General features: G+C 41.1%; 1 protein-coding gene across 7 annotated transcripts in view; it reads left to right on the top strand.

The window, feature by feature from the left end:
- LOC131552144 (KH domain-containing RNA-binding protein QKI) overlaps positions 1-17,254 on the top strand; it is a 121,801-nt gene that overhangs the window by 66,438 nt on the left and 38,109 nt on the right. For all 7 annotated transcript variants that reach the window (XR_009273914.1, XM_058795704.1, XM_058795703.1 and 4 more), the window contains exon 4: positions 2,991-3,134. Coding sequence is in view for 6 of the 7 variants with exons in the window: in XM_058795704.1 (XP_058651687.1) it covers positions 2,991-3,134 (144 nt within the window). In the remaining variant the exon portion in view is untranslated. The remainder of the gene's footprint in view (positions 1-2,990; positions 3,135-17,254) is intronic.

Genomic DNA, 17,254 nt, shown 5'->3' with positions numbered 1-17,254 from the left:
TGGTGGAATTTTGTGGGTAAAATCCAGTCATAGGATTTCAGTTCAACAAGATTGGGATTGTCTTGTAAATTTGAAAGACTTCCCATGGAGATTTTGCATTGGTTTTCAAATTGGTCACACAAATTCACAACAGCAAGCTGCTTGGTTTCAAAGACTTCTGTTTGAGCTGTGCTTCATACATTGCCAAACTTGACCTCACCTTAAAGGGTAGTTCACCCAAAAATTTAAACTAAGTCATCATTTACTCACTCTTCTGTTGTTCTTATGCTGTTTGCCTTTCTTTCATGTTATGTTTTTATTCATCTTGATTTCCTGCAACTTATGTGCTTTTTCTGGGCGAGTCGGAGTGAACTGCTGCACTAATAGAGTCTCATGAGTACACTACTGTGCACAACCAACGGCCAAGGATAGGAATTTGGTTAAATAATACATCAAATTCCAGTTTGTTTTTCACCAAACCCTATCGTATATCCCCAGAACACTTGGAGAATACGACACGTGTCGCATGAGATGCTTCTGTGTTACTTTTGTGTCTTTTTTAACATCTTAATGCTTGTTGTTCACTGCCATTAAGCGCGAGCAGGACATTCCTTTAAATTTCTCCTTATGTGGGCTAAAAGAAAAGAAGGCAATACAACATTAGAACATCTTCATTTTCATTTTTGCCTCAACTATCCCTTTAAAGGCTGAATCAGAACATAGACCTTAATCGGACAATGATGTGTATGTAAACATGGTCACTGTGGTGAAATATATTGGTGAGTATGTTGAAGAACAAGCTCGTGTCTCATTACACTCCCCACTGCGTGTACCTTCGTCCTCTCCCAGCCGACTTGTGATATTAGTTCCCAGAGCTTTCCACCGAGGGGTCGGCGCTCCTTCAGAGCAGCATTATTGCCTCGGTAAGGATTACAAAAGAGCAGGACAATGGATTTATGGACATTGATTGCACTACTGCTCGGCTACGGCATGGGCAGCTCAAAGACAATGCGCGAGGGGAAAGAGGTGTAAACAAAGGCCTAGTGGAGGGCCCCACAGTCAGACATATTTCCAGCATTCAAAGTTGAAGGCGCATCACCTTGACTACCAGCCTGTCACCGTCCGCCCTGCGGGGCTGCAGAAGGAACAGCCACGGCCTGATGCAAGACAGCCTGCCTGGACCAAGGGTAAAACAAGTGTCTTAGCTGTATTTTACCCTCAGTCAGACTGACACATACACACATGTACACACCACCTCTACTCCAGTCCCTCCTGGCGAGAGTGTTATTGACAGTGTGGCTGTGGGCGGGTTGCTGCGCTGTGACAATCAGCCTCAGAAGATCAATTTTTAGCACTTGTCACAACCAAAGAAAGCCAAGCAAATCAGCCAAGCGAAACTAAAGGGGCAAACCGAGAGAAAAAGGAAGTGACCTCATAACACCCGAGCACCACCATCCTGAATGGTAAATCATGTTGAGTGTGTTTGGCCATACGCAACCCCGTTTCCACCCTTCCTCGCTTCACACCGAAAGGGGCAACAATGGATCCTTAATGAAAATCAGCAGGCAGAACTCGGGAACACAGACGCCGACGCTGATTGCCATCAATTTCCCATTTGCAGTCACGAGGAGAAAAAATGAGCTGTGTTTGCATATCTGATTATTGCATAAATCAGATCTTGATTTTTCATTTGGAAATCCTTCAGGAAAACGAGAAAAACAGCAAAACAAGCCAAAAGCAGACAAACAAAAGCGGTGGTGTAGGCGATGTGTAACGAGCCCCTTCAACTTAATGTGCTTTGGGTTTCTATCAATTAAGCTGTTTGCCCTCAGCAATCTTCAGAGCTTTTTAATCCAAAGTTTTCATGGTTTCCTGTCATATAATTTAGTTTTTAAAGCCCCTATATTTCCGTTCCACTAGCTGCACCAAACAAAACTGCAAAAATAGCTTGATTTTAATATTTTCTGAAGAAAATATGAGTGGTATTTGCCTGTGCAAATTTGCCACCACAATACTTTGGTTATTATGCAGTTACTATGCGGTTGCTGGGGTGTTCACTTTCTGATCTCATACTGGCCCTACTAATGTTTCCAAACAGGTTTCACAAGCACTTCTACTGCTCCCCATCTGCCATTGGTCTGACAGAACAGATAGACACGCCCCAAACTCACTCCATTGGTCGAGCTGCTGTTGCTGTGTGCTTCTGGTCTAGATTCTTAAACAAACAGAGAAATGTTTTGAAAGTGCCTCACAGCGTTTACATTTTTCAACATACAAATGGCTTACTTATAGTTGTCTCTGTATATTAAGCTGAGTTAAAAGCATATTAACTGAATAATTTACATCAGCTTTGAGCGCTGCTGAGCTCAGTGATCTAGTTTTGATTTGTTGCTCATGCTATTGTTGCTTCTTTCTGCTAGCTGTGAAGCTTTTGTCACTGCCTGTCTTGAGACTGTATGAATTTTACGAGGTCTCTTTTATAGAGCTCTGTCTCACAGGATGACATATACATGGCATCCTGAGTTCTGCTTTGTAACACACAGCAGATCAAAGAAGCAGCTTCTCTGTTTTATTTTTACTTTCACATCCTCTCTGTTGTAGTCTGTTTTTATTAGATTTGCAGTTGCACTTTGGTGTTATCAAGGTATCAAACTCCACAGCAAGAGTGGGAGCTGAGACAAGTCCCAACATCTTTCTTGAACCTCATCATATGAAACACATATCATATTTCTGGTCAACTCTGTTAAAACATGTATGTTGCAGCCGAAGGGTCAAGTTTTGTGTCCCAAATGACGCACTATACACTATGCACTTATACTCTGCACTTTGCACTATCTACCATCTATTGAAGTCCCTCCTCCTTTGGTACATAAGAAAAGATGCAACAGCTGAGTGCCTATTATTTGGACCCTTTCTTTGCTTTCTTATAGACATCCTTGGTTGTAGCTGTCAACATTTTGTACAGCAGCAGTGCATCTAAAACATTTCTCTCTCCTTCTCTCTCTGTGCAGGAGGAACAAAACCGAGGCAAACCCAATTGGGAGCATCTGAATGAGGACCTCCATGTGCTCATCACGGTGGAGGATGCCCAGAACCGGGCTGAGATCAAGCTTAAGCGTGCAGTGGAGGAGGTTAACAAGCTGCTCGTGCCTGCGGTGAGTACCACTGCTCTCTTTCTTACACACTTCCTTTCTAGTCATTGTAGTTGCAAAAGACTCTTGAATATGACACATCATGCTTGTTTTGGCTAGCTGTTGTTATGTGTGTCAAAATGACAGGAAGTGGGTTTTTGAATTTATATTCCCTTGGCTTTGTTGAGGTTTGAAACCATTTTCACTCAATAAATTGGCCCCTGCAAACTAGAGCCCTGCATGAGCCTAAAATTTAGGCCCTAGCCCGGCCCGTGTCCGACAGCTCATCAGAATTACTGGCCCGAGTCCGACCTCTGTCTTTTTTTCCCCCTTCTCCCAAAACAGCTTATACTACTGTTTCAGCTATTAAAATAGTTCAGTTTTGTATGAAATGGTAAAGTGATTGTATTTTGTTTCGTTATTTTATTAAGTTAATTTATAAAAAACGTTTGGAGCGTTTTTTGAATTGGTTAATTGTACGTTTTTTGTTTTTTAAAGTAACGACCGAATACTTGCCTCAATGACTTGATAAATATAGTATTAGTAGAAAGCTTCGAATTACTTCTTTAAAACGAAATAATTCAAATTCGGCTTGCAGACCTCTACTGCAAACATCAGTACAGGTTCTGTTCACAGGCTATGTGTGTGTGAGTGACTTTATGATGTGTCTCACTGCAATGTTTAAATACTCACATAAATTTGAGTTTTTATGCACACTTTTATATTCAACTCTCCAAGTGCAAATATAATATAATCATCAGCACTTGCCCTTTAAAACTGATTATCACTGATTGCTTTGTGGCAATTTACTGGACACCTAAACAGAAACATTCCAGACAGCTTCACTCAGTAAATAAAGCTGTTTCAATTAACATAATTCATATTTGTAATAGGACAATTTATTATGACATCATGCAACAAGTATGCATGGGTCCGGGTCCATCAGACAAGATTTTTTTTTAGTGACAAAGCATTATTTAGCACAGTAATCTTTGTTGTTTTTAGTTATTACAAAATGATACCTATGGTTTAGTAAAGAAATGGACATATATTCTTAATACCAAAAAATGCTTAAACAATTCAATATTTGCAGTATTTGGATTTGTTGGTCATGTAACAGCTACACACTCATAAAAATAACTGCTTATATTAGACATTTATTCAAATATGTAATAATATTTGACATTGACTTTCGTTTAGTTTTACATCTGCTGGTTTTGATCAAAGTTACTTAAGACATTTGCTTGATTTTTATTGACATATGATTTCATAAAGATGCAGTGTGTGCCATGGTGAAAGAGATACTGGATCTTGTTTGATAATGTGTTCTTATATTAGTAGTAGTATTAGTAACATTTAGTAAAGCTCTTATATTAGTAACAGTCACAGTACATTAGAACATGTGTATCTATGATTGCATGCGGTCCTTAAAACATTTTCCTCTTTCGTTTCCTTTTCCTTTTGGTGTCACCTGATGAGTGGGAAGTGAAACATTTTCCAAATGCTCTCCTGATAAATGGGAAGTGCTGTGCAGTGCCGGTGTGGTTGAGTAATCAGTCACTCGAAACTTTCTTTAAGCTAACCCTTGCATCATTGTCATTTAACTCTGTATGAAAGGGTTGGAAGAACAGGGTCAAGTCAGCCTGTATGATCGTAAATTAAAGTATTTTAAATGCTAGAAATGTCATCGAGGCGGTTGGAGTATGCAAGAATACACACTATTGTAGCTCTTTTCAGCTAAGCAGCATTTTAAAGCCTCATAGACGTACTTCCAATCAAAAACTGTTCCAACAGTATGCAGCTAAAGCATGAAAATGAAGAGAAATTTTGATTGTAAATAATGTATTCTATTTAGTGTTTTAATGGAGTGTTGTTCTAATTAATTTGGACTATTTTTGTTATCATTAGTCTACCGAATCATTACAATATGCTAATGATAATGGAATAATTTTTTTCATGTTTGTTGGATTAGTATGTGAGTGATGTATGTGAATGAACATATATGATGCTGTCTTATGTATCTGCATATATAGACTAAACAATATACTGTGAGGGCAGTTGAGTTAATGTACCTGACATGGATAGATAATAATACACAGTAAATGTTGAGCTTATAGATTCCAGGGGCAACATTCTATTATTCTCACTACACTAGTGTTTTAGGATTTATGAGGTCATGGGACCTTAAAAGTCAAGTCATGTGATGAGGAAGTAAGTGCATTAAGGTCACAGTCTTTAGTTTCTACAGTAAAAACTGCTGTAGACAGATTCCAGAGCTATGAGAGTCTTCTAATGACTACTGCATGACCAGTGAGTCCTACCTCAATTATTTAATTAGCCGTAGGGCATTCATGAAGTGCTGAGAATTCAGATGCTTACAGATGCTGCTTACTCTGTTCGTGCTGCATTGTTGCAAAATGTACCATAGTTTCTGAAAGAAATACTGTAGTTATGAGTGGAGTACTTCCGCACAATCCATGAAACTGGCCTTGCATGAAAGTTTACAACAAGGATAAATATAGGCGAAACTGTTATTTTGGTCATTCTAGCCTAATCTAGCCTAAATTTTTCCTTTCTTTTGCCCTGCAGTCCTGTCAACGTTCAAGCATATGACTGATTGTTTTTGCTCTTGTGCTGTCTGTGTACATACGTGTATGCCACATTACAAATTTTTGTGGTATAAATGGTGCTTATGATGTGGCCTCCTTGCAGTGTTAAGATTATGGGGCCTATAACTGTACTAATTGTTGTATTTTGGTCAGAATCTTGGTATAGTGCAATGGTTCTCAACCCTGATTCTGGAGTACCCTTAACAGTACTCATTTTGGACGTCTCTTTTATCTGACACAGTCATTTCATGTTTTTGTGTCTTTATTAATGAGATGATGAGTAGATTCAGGCAAGTTTGATTAGGGAAACATACAAAATGTGCAGAGTTGTGGGTACTCCAGGACAAGGGTTGAGAATTAGTTGAGAATAGTGGGGTAGTATATGTGCTAATGACATGACAATGACAACAGGGGTGGTCAACAGTCCTGGAGTGCCACAGTCCTGCAGAGTTTAGCTCCAGCCTTGATAAAAACCCACCTGCCTTGATTAGCTTGTTCAGGTGTGTTTGATTGGGGTTGGAGCAAAACTCTGTAGGAAGTTGGCCACCTCTGACATACAAGAACTACTGGCTCACACCCTGGGTCAGAGGTCTCCAACCCTGCTCTTAGGGAGATAACTTCCTGCAGACCTATGTTCCAACCCTGCTCCAACATACCTGCTTGTAGCTTTCAAGTTACCTTAAACACCATGATTAGCTGGTTCAGGTATATTTGATTAGGTTTGGAATAGAACTGTAGCTGAAAGGCCCATAAATTCAAATGAGAATAAATGCTATGAGAATAATTTTTGTGCACAAAGAAAACAAAAATAACAACTTGTGTTACTCTCGTGATTGGTGGCAGACTGAACCCGGAAGAGATTAAATCGTTGAATGAATTCGTTACTTTTGTTTTCTTTGCGCACAAAAAATATTCTCGTAGCTTCATAACATTACGGCTGAACCACTGATGTCACATGGACTATTTTAACGATGTCCTTACTACCTTTCTGGGCCTTGACTGTGGTAGTTGCGTTGTTGTCTATGCAGGGTCAGAAAGCTCTCGGATTTCATCAAAAATATCTTAATTTGTGTTCCGAAGATGAACAAAGGCCTTTCGGGCTTAGAACGACATGAGGGTGAGTAAATAGTGACAGAATTTTCGTTTTTGAGTGAGCTAACCCTTTAAAATGTGACCACTGACAGTGCAAGTTGAAGACATTCATGTCAAGTTACAGAAAGACCAGTATATGATGTAGCCACCGGAGCAAAGATGATATGTTATTGCTTCAGTTGGCTGTCATGGCAACTGCCAACACCTTCAATATGCTCAGTGAGAACAGTCACACCTCTCCAATCAGTGGACCTACACTTTGGGTCTCAGAGTGGACACACTCTAAAGCTACTAATGCGACAACAGCATAACATTTAACCTGATCCTTCATCTAAGAGCAATTCCCTTGTCTGGCAGCTAACTCCCAGACGGCCCACAGAGAGGCTGCCCCTTACTTATCAATCCCAGCCTTGCTGCTGCTGTGTATGATGTCCAACAGTTCCCTCCCACATCCCAAGGTAAAATCCATTAACACCTCTGTGTTTGCCTACGGGGACTTGTCTCTGTCAAATAGATGGAGGGAGGGATTTTTTTCCTTTCTGTTTGCGCTAAGATAACAGCCACTAGTGTTCTGCTCCAACTTCTGTAAAGATCTTTATAATCCCTGCTGAAATTTGCATACTGATTGATCGCATCTTGTGGCATTTGAGCTGCACTCTGCTTCTCCACATGTGGGTGGGGCTAGCAGTGCACCATTGGTGTTTGTGGAAAATGTCAACAAAATATACAGTATATACAGGGGGGGGGGTTTGGATTGGCAGTCTACCTTCCAGGGAAAGATAGCAACCACGGCGTTTTATAGCAGCACACCAGGAGCTTGGCGTCATCTATTTTAAATCATCATCATTATCTACATCACCACCGTCGCTCTCATCATCATAATCAGCAGCACTGGCAGGAGTGGCAGCAATTGGTGTGGTGCACGCAGGAAGCCAGTGACCAGCAGGATACTGCTAACACAGTCAAAAGCAATTATCATCAATGGCTTTGTGACAAATATATAAAAGCCTTCGCTTCACAGCTACATCTGATTGTGCTGACTGAGGCAAGGTCTCACCAGACTCCCCTAAGCTCCTCTGTCTCTCATATGCAGGAAGGAAAGCTCGTTTACATATTACCAGTGGCAACATGCTGATCTTTTCCATACAATGAAAGTGAATGGTGACTAGGGGCTGTCGAGCTGGAAAAAAGAACATTAAAGTACTGTAACTGTAGTTCATATAACCTGTATAACATGTGCACTTTATTCCAAGTCTTCTGAAGACATATGATAAATTTATGTGAGGGAAAAGTCACATTGTAAATGTCAATATGCGCCATTTTTAAAGGTGCAGTAGGAGATCTTGGAAAATACTAACTTTAGCCTGATAACACTGAAAGCAAACGTCCCACCCTCCTGCAATCGCCGTCCAAAGCCACGCCTCCTGAACGCATATGTTCATTACTACATCAGCGGTTCCCAATTCCAGTCCTTGCGCCCCCCACTTCACCTCACCTTTCACATTTCATATGTATCTATTACATTTCATATTTATCTATTATCACGTGCAACGTTTGATCTATTCAACTGTAAGTGCCCTGCGAAGTGGACATATGCGAGACGTAAATTTAAATAGTATTTATTTACAGAGGTATATTATGTCACACTTCACACTTCTCTAGTAAGTTTTGTCTGTGTTTGAAGACGCTGCGCAGCGCGCTTCCCCTGCTCAGGGAGTGGAGATCAAAGAACACTGTGTAGGGAGCATGTCAATCGGAACACAGTTCATGAACGTAGCTCTCTTCTAATGAGCTGGTTATCTGATTCAGGTGTGTTAACTAAGCGAGACATGCAAAATATGCAGAGCAGGGGGCGCGAGGACTGGAATTGGGAACCGCTGGGCTACATCATGTGTCATTCACTGGTGAGAAAACTTTATAGTACAGTTAGTAAAAGTACTACAATTCCAGGAAGGAAGATCGTGTTGTTGATGTTTGTCTGCCATTCTCGCTCTGTCTGCATAGTGCATGTGATCGCGCTGATGACGTATCCTGTCTGCGCGAACAGGGTGCGCAGAGGTATGCAAATACATACATTGACAGGCAGGTAGGAGAGACAATTAAAACGCTCGGACCGAGCGTTTTGATTGGACGAACATTTCTTGGTCCTACGCCTTCCACAGAATATATAAATACAGATAAATACATTTAGACCAGTTAACTTAATGATTGCTATCGGAATGTGAAGAGACTTTCAACCTGCATGACAAAAAAATGTTTCTGAAGACAATCACCTATTGCACCTTTAAATATCCTATATGTGAGATGGTGGACTTTCAGTGGTAATGTGTTTTTTTTCACATAGTTATCATATGACTTCAGAGGACAGAGGATTTTTTATTTTTTTGGAGCCCTTGACAGCCCTTTGTCACTATTCACTTTCATTGTATTGAAAAGGGCAGCTTCAAAATTCTGCTAAACTTCCAATGTTGTGTGCTTTTTGCATAATGATGCATCAGAGCTGTGAAACCGTGGACTGTGCATATGCTCCGGACGTCTTAAAGCTGTCGGCTCATGGGAACCCTGATTTGAGTTTCAAAAAACTTCATGTTGTAGTAGCCCAGGAGCATAGGATATGAGCTCATAGCTAAAGCATTGAGCATTTGTTTCCAAGGTCCAGGGGAGTGGCACTGAGATAGCTGTTGGATATCATTATGTCCTTGAAAAGAGAACTTAATATCATCTTGCTTGACATGGACCTGTCTGTTGTAAATGGCCAGGTTAAAGTGACTTTTATATCCAGGAAGGATGTCCTATGTATCTGCATGAGAGGGGGACAATCTTTAATGCTAGCACGTGCAAATTGCATGTTCCATGTTCTACTCAAACTAAAGCTCTTAACCTCCTACATGTCACAGATGATTCATATTCCTGGAAAAAAAAACAGACGTCTCGTGTCACTTCACTGTGAGTATTTTCAGCTTTGCTAAGCTGAACTATGACACACAACTTCGGCACCAAATTACATGCACACCCTGGAGAAAGCTAATTTCAGAAAGCATTTTAAGGCCTTTATTTAGAACATAAGCCAGTAGGCAGCATCTAAACCTGTGGTGAGGTGAAGCGCTTACCACTATCTGTTAGCTCTCAACGTTCTCTCTCTCTGTTTCCCCACCCTGTGTTAGCAGTAGCTAGGCCTAAATGGTCATTGCTGAAGGGACTACTTTAATTAAAGTCCTGTCTGTCAGCCGCCCCTCCGTGGCACCCAGCCTGAAGCCATGACAGATAGAGGCAGCTCTAATTGTCAGGGCTGGAGATAAAGTGAAATTTGAAATTGGGTGTGGAGGCACTACTACCACACAATGCACATATACACACACACACACACACACCTCCCCTTTTTGGCCCATGTGGTTGTCCAGCTGCGCCAGCAGTGGTGTTGAAGAAGAGGGGAAGTTAAGTAAACAGCAAGGGCCGGCAGGGGCCGAAGTACCCAAGCTCCCCTCTACCCAGCATGGCCTAGATTGGTGCACCCTATCACTCAACACTTCCTTCTTGGGATGAGATACTTTCAGCTTATCCATGAAGCTCAGCATTTGTGTTATCTGAGCTTTTATGGATGTGATTTTTGTGTGATTCGTGGTGGCTGCTACCAGAAGCATCACTATTAGTGTTGCTCATTGTTCAGGGGTGTTTAATCCAGCTCCTGTATGGCCACCGTCCTGCAGAGTTTATCTTCAGCCTGCTTCAGCACACCTACATGGAAGCTTCTAGTAATCCTGCAGACCTTGATTAGCTGCTACATTTGTGTTTAATTAGAGTTAAACGCTACAGGAAGGAGGCCCTCCAGGAACACCCCTGGTTAAGAGTTACATAGCTGTCCCAAATCCCTGTCCCTAACTTCATAACCCACTGTAACCCATCCCAAACTATGGAAATAAATTATATTACTTTTCTTTGATACAGTGGGTGGAAGAATCATGTAGATTAACATTGAAGGAAGGACCCAATCTACTGTCCATCTAAAGCCCAAAATATACTTCATTTGATAGTGTGCGCAAACTTGGTTGACACATGCGCTCTAGAAAGCTTCATCTTAAGGCCCCGTTATACTTCGAACAAAATCAGGCCGAAACGAAGTTTGTTTTGAGTTCGTTTCGGCTGTTCGAAACAGCTCACCAAAGCGAACTTTCTGGAGGAGTTCGTTTTAGCTCCTAAACACCTTTGAGCTACCATTGGTCCGTGGCGTGTTTACGCAGTCGGTGGGTGGGTTCGGGAACTCCACCTTCTTTGACGATTTTTTTACCCGGTTCGTTTCTCAACGGAGGTCAGGCAGGAGAACAACATCTCAAAGTTACTAGCAACATAAATACACTGTGTCGAATAGCTGAGCTCCGACAAATATATCCGCACCTGTACAATCGCTCGCGGAGAGACTTTAAAGATTCAGAGAAAGCATTTAATTCCTAGGAAGCAATTGCAATGAAACTTGGTGTCGACGAACTGGAGTTATGCAAAAAGCGACGTAGAGAAATATCAGATGCAAGTTTTCCAAAGCCATGAAAAGAATGAAATGAAAGAGTAAAGATATAATGTAGCAAGTGTCAAAAACGAAGAACGAAAACAAACTTCGTTTGAAGAATATCGGAGCCTTTAGTCCAGTGTCTATGCTATATTTCTCCAGAAGTTATGACTGATAAAAAAAGTCTTCTGTAATGTACTCTTTTAAACTAAATTTGCAGCAATTTTATAAAACTCTCACACAAGTGCTTGTCAAAGAAGGTGTCTATTGTTGTTGCGGTCTCTGCTGTTTTGTTGCTGTTATTGCTCCGTCTTTTTCGTTTTATTTTCTGCTGTGAAACAGCGGCCTGGGCCAGTGTTGCCACCTTGTGGAACAACTGATCAGTGCAAAACAAATTCAATGCGCATGTGCGACCTGCGAGTACAAAGTATACACAGTTACAAAAACCAGGTGGTGCGCGTACAGTACACGGATACTATTGTGATTATTAAAGTCGCGTCACACGCACTGTATGCATACGTTAACGTACATGTAAAAACTGAAGTATACTTTGGGCTTAAGGAACAGAATATTCAGGGACTTCAGAGCAGACTTGGCGAGTAAGCAACTACCTAGAAACCAACCAGAACACCTGAGCAACTACCTCGAACTCTGAAAGCCAGCCACAACACCCTTGTATAATTTTTTCTTGTTATCAGAAAATGTAACAATTAGACTTTTTGGATCCTTTTTCCTTTTATTTTCTTCCTACTTCACACATATCTACACACCAATTTTTTGAGATTCTCAAACTCTTCTTGCCTAATTCTCCCGCTGGCACACGTGCTCACGATGGGATTTTGAACCCCGCAGATTGTGAGCGACTGCTGGGAGAAGCGTTTAAGAGGCAATACCTAGGTGGAGTATGCACAAGTTGTGTTTGGGGATTCCCGTGACGTGCACAGCGAGTGTTAGTCACACATAACTGAATCTCTGCCTGCAAGATTGCACATGGACACCCTCACATCTTTGTAAGAACGCCTGGTCCACTTTATATTAGGTGGCCTTAACTACTATGTACTTACATTTAAATTAATCATTTGGTACAATGCACTTATTGTGTACATACATGTTTTTACATTGTACTTATATTTTTAAAAATACCAATATGTAATTACATCTGTAATTAATTTGTGTAATTACATTTATAATTACACTGTTGACCCATCCCTTACACCTTAACCCACCCTTAAACCTACCCAGTCCACTAAACCTGTCGCCTAAACTTACCAATATCCCACCTCGATAGCAGTAATTTTTTTTGCAATACAATATGAACACAGTAAGTACATTGTACAATTTTTTTGATGTAAGTACATAGTAGTTAAGGCCACCTAATATAAAGTGTAACCGAACGCCTGAGTGGATGTAGAAGCAAAGGTGCATTATGGGCGAGCAGAGCCAGTGTTGCTGTTTGTGACGCGTTTTTTTTTTTTTTTTTAGGGAGGCAGGAGAATGAAGGGCCCAGTGGTTTGTGGGAGGTTCCATCTGTTCCCTTCATGGCACAATAGGCTCCCTCTTGCATGACATGTTTTTCTGCCTCTCGCTGTTTCTCAGAGTGCTCAGCACTAGCAAAAAAGAGAGAAGGGTTGAATAGAGCCCATGCCTCTCTTTTCAGAAATGTGTGTGTGTGTGTGTGTGTGTGTGTGTGTGTGTGTGTGTGATGCCGGAAAATCTCTAAATAAGACATGTTGTGTTCATTTGTGTGCATGCACATTCGGATCTCAAGAAATGACTGCACATTTTTGCATATCTTTGTCCCTTTGTGCAGGTGCACATGCTGCCTCCTTTTGTCCAAAGGTCTCCTTTCCATCAGTAATGTGACTTTGTATATGTCGACGGGTGTAACTCTGTGTGTGGCTACGGTGTACGTGTGAACGGCAGGGCTGCTCTGTGGTCACATGATTGAGTAGTCATCCATGTCTTTGAGGCTGGGAGAGCATCAAAAGGCTCTTTGTTTACAACTGGAGTGTGGAAATCCTGAGCGGGCTCTTTGGCCCTACAGGGCTGGATAATGCTCCCAGTGGGGCTCATTCCCCTTCCCCTCCTCTGAGAGAGTCCAGCATCTTTTCTCTCCCTCTCATTCTGTTCTGTTATCTCTCTGTGTGTCCCTCCCTCGGTCTCTCATGATGTTATTGAGTAACACTTTGTTTTGGAGCTAGTGTTGGTACAGTTCAGTTGCACAGGGAATAAAGGCTAGTTGGGGTTCACAGGGGCCCCATCCTCAAAGGAGAGCACCAGGTCATGTGACTGTACTACAGAGGGGCTTAAATCATCCACCCAACGCCCCTGCTTTCAGATTTTCAGCTACTTTAAAAAACAAGCGAACTCGTTCATAGGACCAGATGCAATCTGCAGATTTTTTCAAAGCTTCTCCATTCATTCTGAGGGAAAGTACATGGAATTCTACTGAATGGATTTAAATGGGTTTAAATGTTGTTTACAGTGACACAACCAATGCCATGTGTTTCCAATGGGACTCATGAACAGGGTTCTGTTTGTCCAACTAATGGCAGATAAGAGAAGTGCATGAACCTGTTTGGTGACCCTAATGGCCCTGAAATTACACACTTCAACTTTACTAAAAGAACAGAGAGGGACAGAGATTTGTTCCATTTTATGAATGACAGACGTCTCTGTAAATTCTGCAGCAAATTTTCTTCAGCGTTCTGGGGGCCCAGATTCTGTGTGGACCTACTTATTTATACTACTTATTGCTACCTCTCTCTATCCCTTTTCAGGAATGAGAGAGTAATCCCTGTGTAAATAGGGATAGTATAAAGATGCAAACTCCATGGCCGTTCAGAAATCTATCCAGCTTCTCTGCTCCACCGAGCTCCAATAGAACAGCTGCCTCCCCCGGGCACCACGGAAACGAAATGTCACGAGCGAAATAAAGGCTCCCGTTCCGAGCGTGTACCTTCTGTCAGTAAACGCCACTTTCCCCAACGCTGCACTTAGTCTTTAATGCACTGCTTGACTTTGCCAACGCAGTGTGGCCTTTTCTTCTGAGGAAACGCTGAAATCACTTGCGTGTTGTCATCTCTGAAACCTTTTCTTTTTAGACTCTGACTTCCCTACAGTGCTGCAAGGGTAAAGAATGAATATGATACACTGTGATTGTTGATTGTGAAAGGGTATGTGAAAGATTGCCCTTTATAATTCTGTGGGTTGATTTTTGGAATTTCCTTCAGGCCAGTGCCAACAGAGACTAAAGAAAAAATGATCCAAATGAAGACAAACTGAAGACTTTGAATATGATATGGAAGATTTTTGGGATATATTAAAGGGATTGTTCACCCAAAAATGAAAATTACACCATGATGTATTCACCCTGAAGCCATCCTAGATGTACAGTGGGGCAAAAAAGTATTTAGTCAGCCACCAATTGTGCAAGTTCTCCCACTTAAAAAGATGAGAGAGGCCTGTAATTTTCATCATAGGTATACCTCAACTATGAGAGACAAAATGAGAGAAAAAAAATCCAGAAAATCACATTGTAGGATTTTTAAAGAATTCATTGGTAAATTATGGTGGAAAATAAGTATTTGGTCAATAACAAAATTTCATCTCAATACTTATATATATATATATATATATATATATATATATATATATATATATATATATATATATATATATATACCCTTTGTTGGCAATGACAGAGGTCAAACGTTTTCTGTAAGTCTTCACAAGGTTTTCACACACTGTTGCTGGTATTTTGGCCCATTCCTCCATGCAGATCTTCTCTAGAGCAGTAATGTTTTGGGGCTGTCGCTGGGCAGCACGGACTTTCAACTCCTCCAAAGATTTTCGATGGGGTTGAGATCTGGAGACTGGCTAGGCCACTCCAGGACCTTGAAATGCTTCTTACAAAACCACTCCTTCGTTGCCGGGCGGTGTGTTTGGGATCATTGTCATGCTGAAAGACCCAGCCACGTTTCATCTTCAATGCCCTTGCTGATGGAAGGAGGTTTTCACTCAAAATCTCACGATACATGGCCCCATTCATTCTTTCGTTTACGGATCAGTCGTCCTGGTCCCTTTGCAGAAAAACAGCCCCAAAGCATGATGTTTCCACCCCATGCTTCACAGTAGGTATGGTGTTCTTTGGATGCAACTCAGCATTCTTTCTCCTCCAAACACGACAAGTTGAGTTTTTACCAAAAGTTCTATTTTGGTTTCATCTGACCATATGACATTCTCCCAATCCTCTTCTGGATCATCCAAATGCTCTCTAGCAAACTTCAGACGGGCCGGACATGTACTGGCTTAAGCAGGGGACACGTCTGGCACTGCAGGATTTGAGTCCCTGGCGGCACAGTGTGTTACTGATGGTAGCCTTTGTTACTTTGGTCCCAGCTCTCTGCAGGTCATTCACTAGGTCCCCCGTGTGGTTCTGGGATTTTGCTCACAGTTCTTGTGATCATTTTGACCCCACGGGTGAGATCTTGCGTGGAGCCCCAGATCGAGGAGATTATCAGTGGTCTTGTATGTCTTCCATTTTCTAATAATTGCTCCCACAGTTGATTTCTTCACACCAAGCTGCTTACCTATTGCAGATTCAGTCTTCCCAGCCTGGTGCAGGTCTACAATTTTGTTTCTGGTGTCCTTTGACAGCTCTTTGGTCTTGGCCATGGTGGAGTTTGGAGTTGGACTGTTTGAGGTTGTGGACAGGTGTCTTTTATACTGATAACAAGTTCAAACAGATGCCATTAATACAGGTAACGAGTGGAGGACAGAGGAGCCTCTTAAAGAAGAAGTTGCAGGTCTGTGAGAGCCAGAAATCTTGCTTGTTTGTAGGTGACCAAATACTTATTTTACCAAGGAATTTACCAATTAATTCTTTAAAAATCCTACAATGTGATTTTATGGATTTTTTTTCCTCATTTTGTCTCTCATAGTTGAGGTATACCTATGATGAAAATTACAGGTCTCTCTCATCTTTTTAAGTGGGAGAACTTGCACAATTGGTGGCTGACTAAATACTTTTTTGCCCCACTGTATATGACTTTCTTCTTTCAGATTAAATACAATCGGAGTTCAACTTAAAAAAAAAAAAAAAAAAATGTCCTGGCTCTTCCAAGCTTTATGATGAAATTGAAATGAATGGGGATCGAGATTTTGAAGCCCAAAAAAGTGTGTTCATCCATCATAAAAATACTCCACACAGCTCCGGTGGGTTAATAAAGGCCTTCTAAAATGAAGCGATGCATTTATGTAAGAAAAATATCCATATTTAAAATTTTGTGGAGGAGCCGAGTCGGATAAGGCTGGTGTGTGCAAATGGTTAATATAAGATATAATAATATGTTAAGATATTAATACAGATATAAATAGATAATCCAGGGCTGCCAACTCTCTGTCATTCAGTGTGAGACAGTCAGAATTCACTTAATGCTAAACACCACACGTAACATTAGGCACGATGTAAAAAGATATTATTTGCAGTTCAGAGAGCTTCATTGATTATAACGGAGCTTTGTGAAATTGCAATAAATTGAAGTGAGTGACAGCTTTTTAATGATTATATAGAAGCACTATTTACTCGCTGTCTAGGCTGTAAACAATTCAGAATTTGAATAAAAGTTTTGCTAATCTAGGCATACTAGAAACTTCCAGCCAGCTAAACTCTACATGACAGTGGTCCTCCAGGTCCGAGTTTGAGCATCCCTGTCTTAAGAGATCAAAACAATGCCTCAAACTGCTCAAGACACTGCTCAGATTCACCCATAGCCCAAATTATTTGTGTTATGCTGGCCACATTAATTTTATAGCTCCATACTGTGTCAACAGATGCCTCATTTTCAACAGATGTCTTTTTTATTTCTCCTAAGGAATGAGACTGGGGTATAAGCTGGAGACTTTTAACAATTGCTCTCAAACTCATTGCTTTCTAGGAG

Source organism: Onychostoma macrolepis, chromosome 13 (assembly GCF_012432095.1).
Source record: "Onychostoma macrolepis isolate SWU-2019 chromosome 13, ASM1243209v1, whole genome shotgun sequence".
NCBI lineage: Eukaryota > Metazoa > Chordata > Actinopteri > Cypriniformes > Cyprinidae > Onychostoma > Onychostoma macrolepis.
The sequence above is the reverse complement of the archived record's forward strand: the minus strand, read 5'-3'. Positions and strand labels throughout refer to the sequence as shown.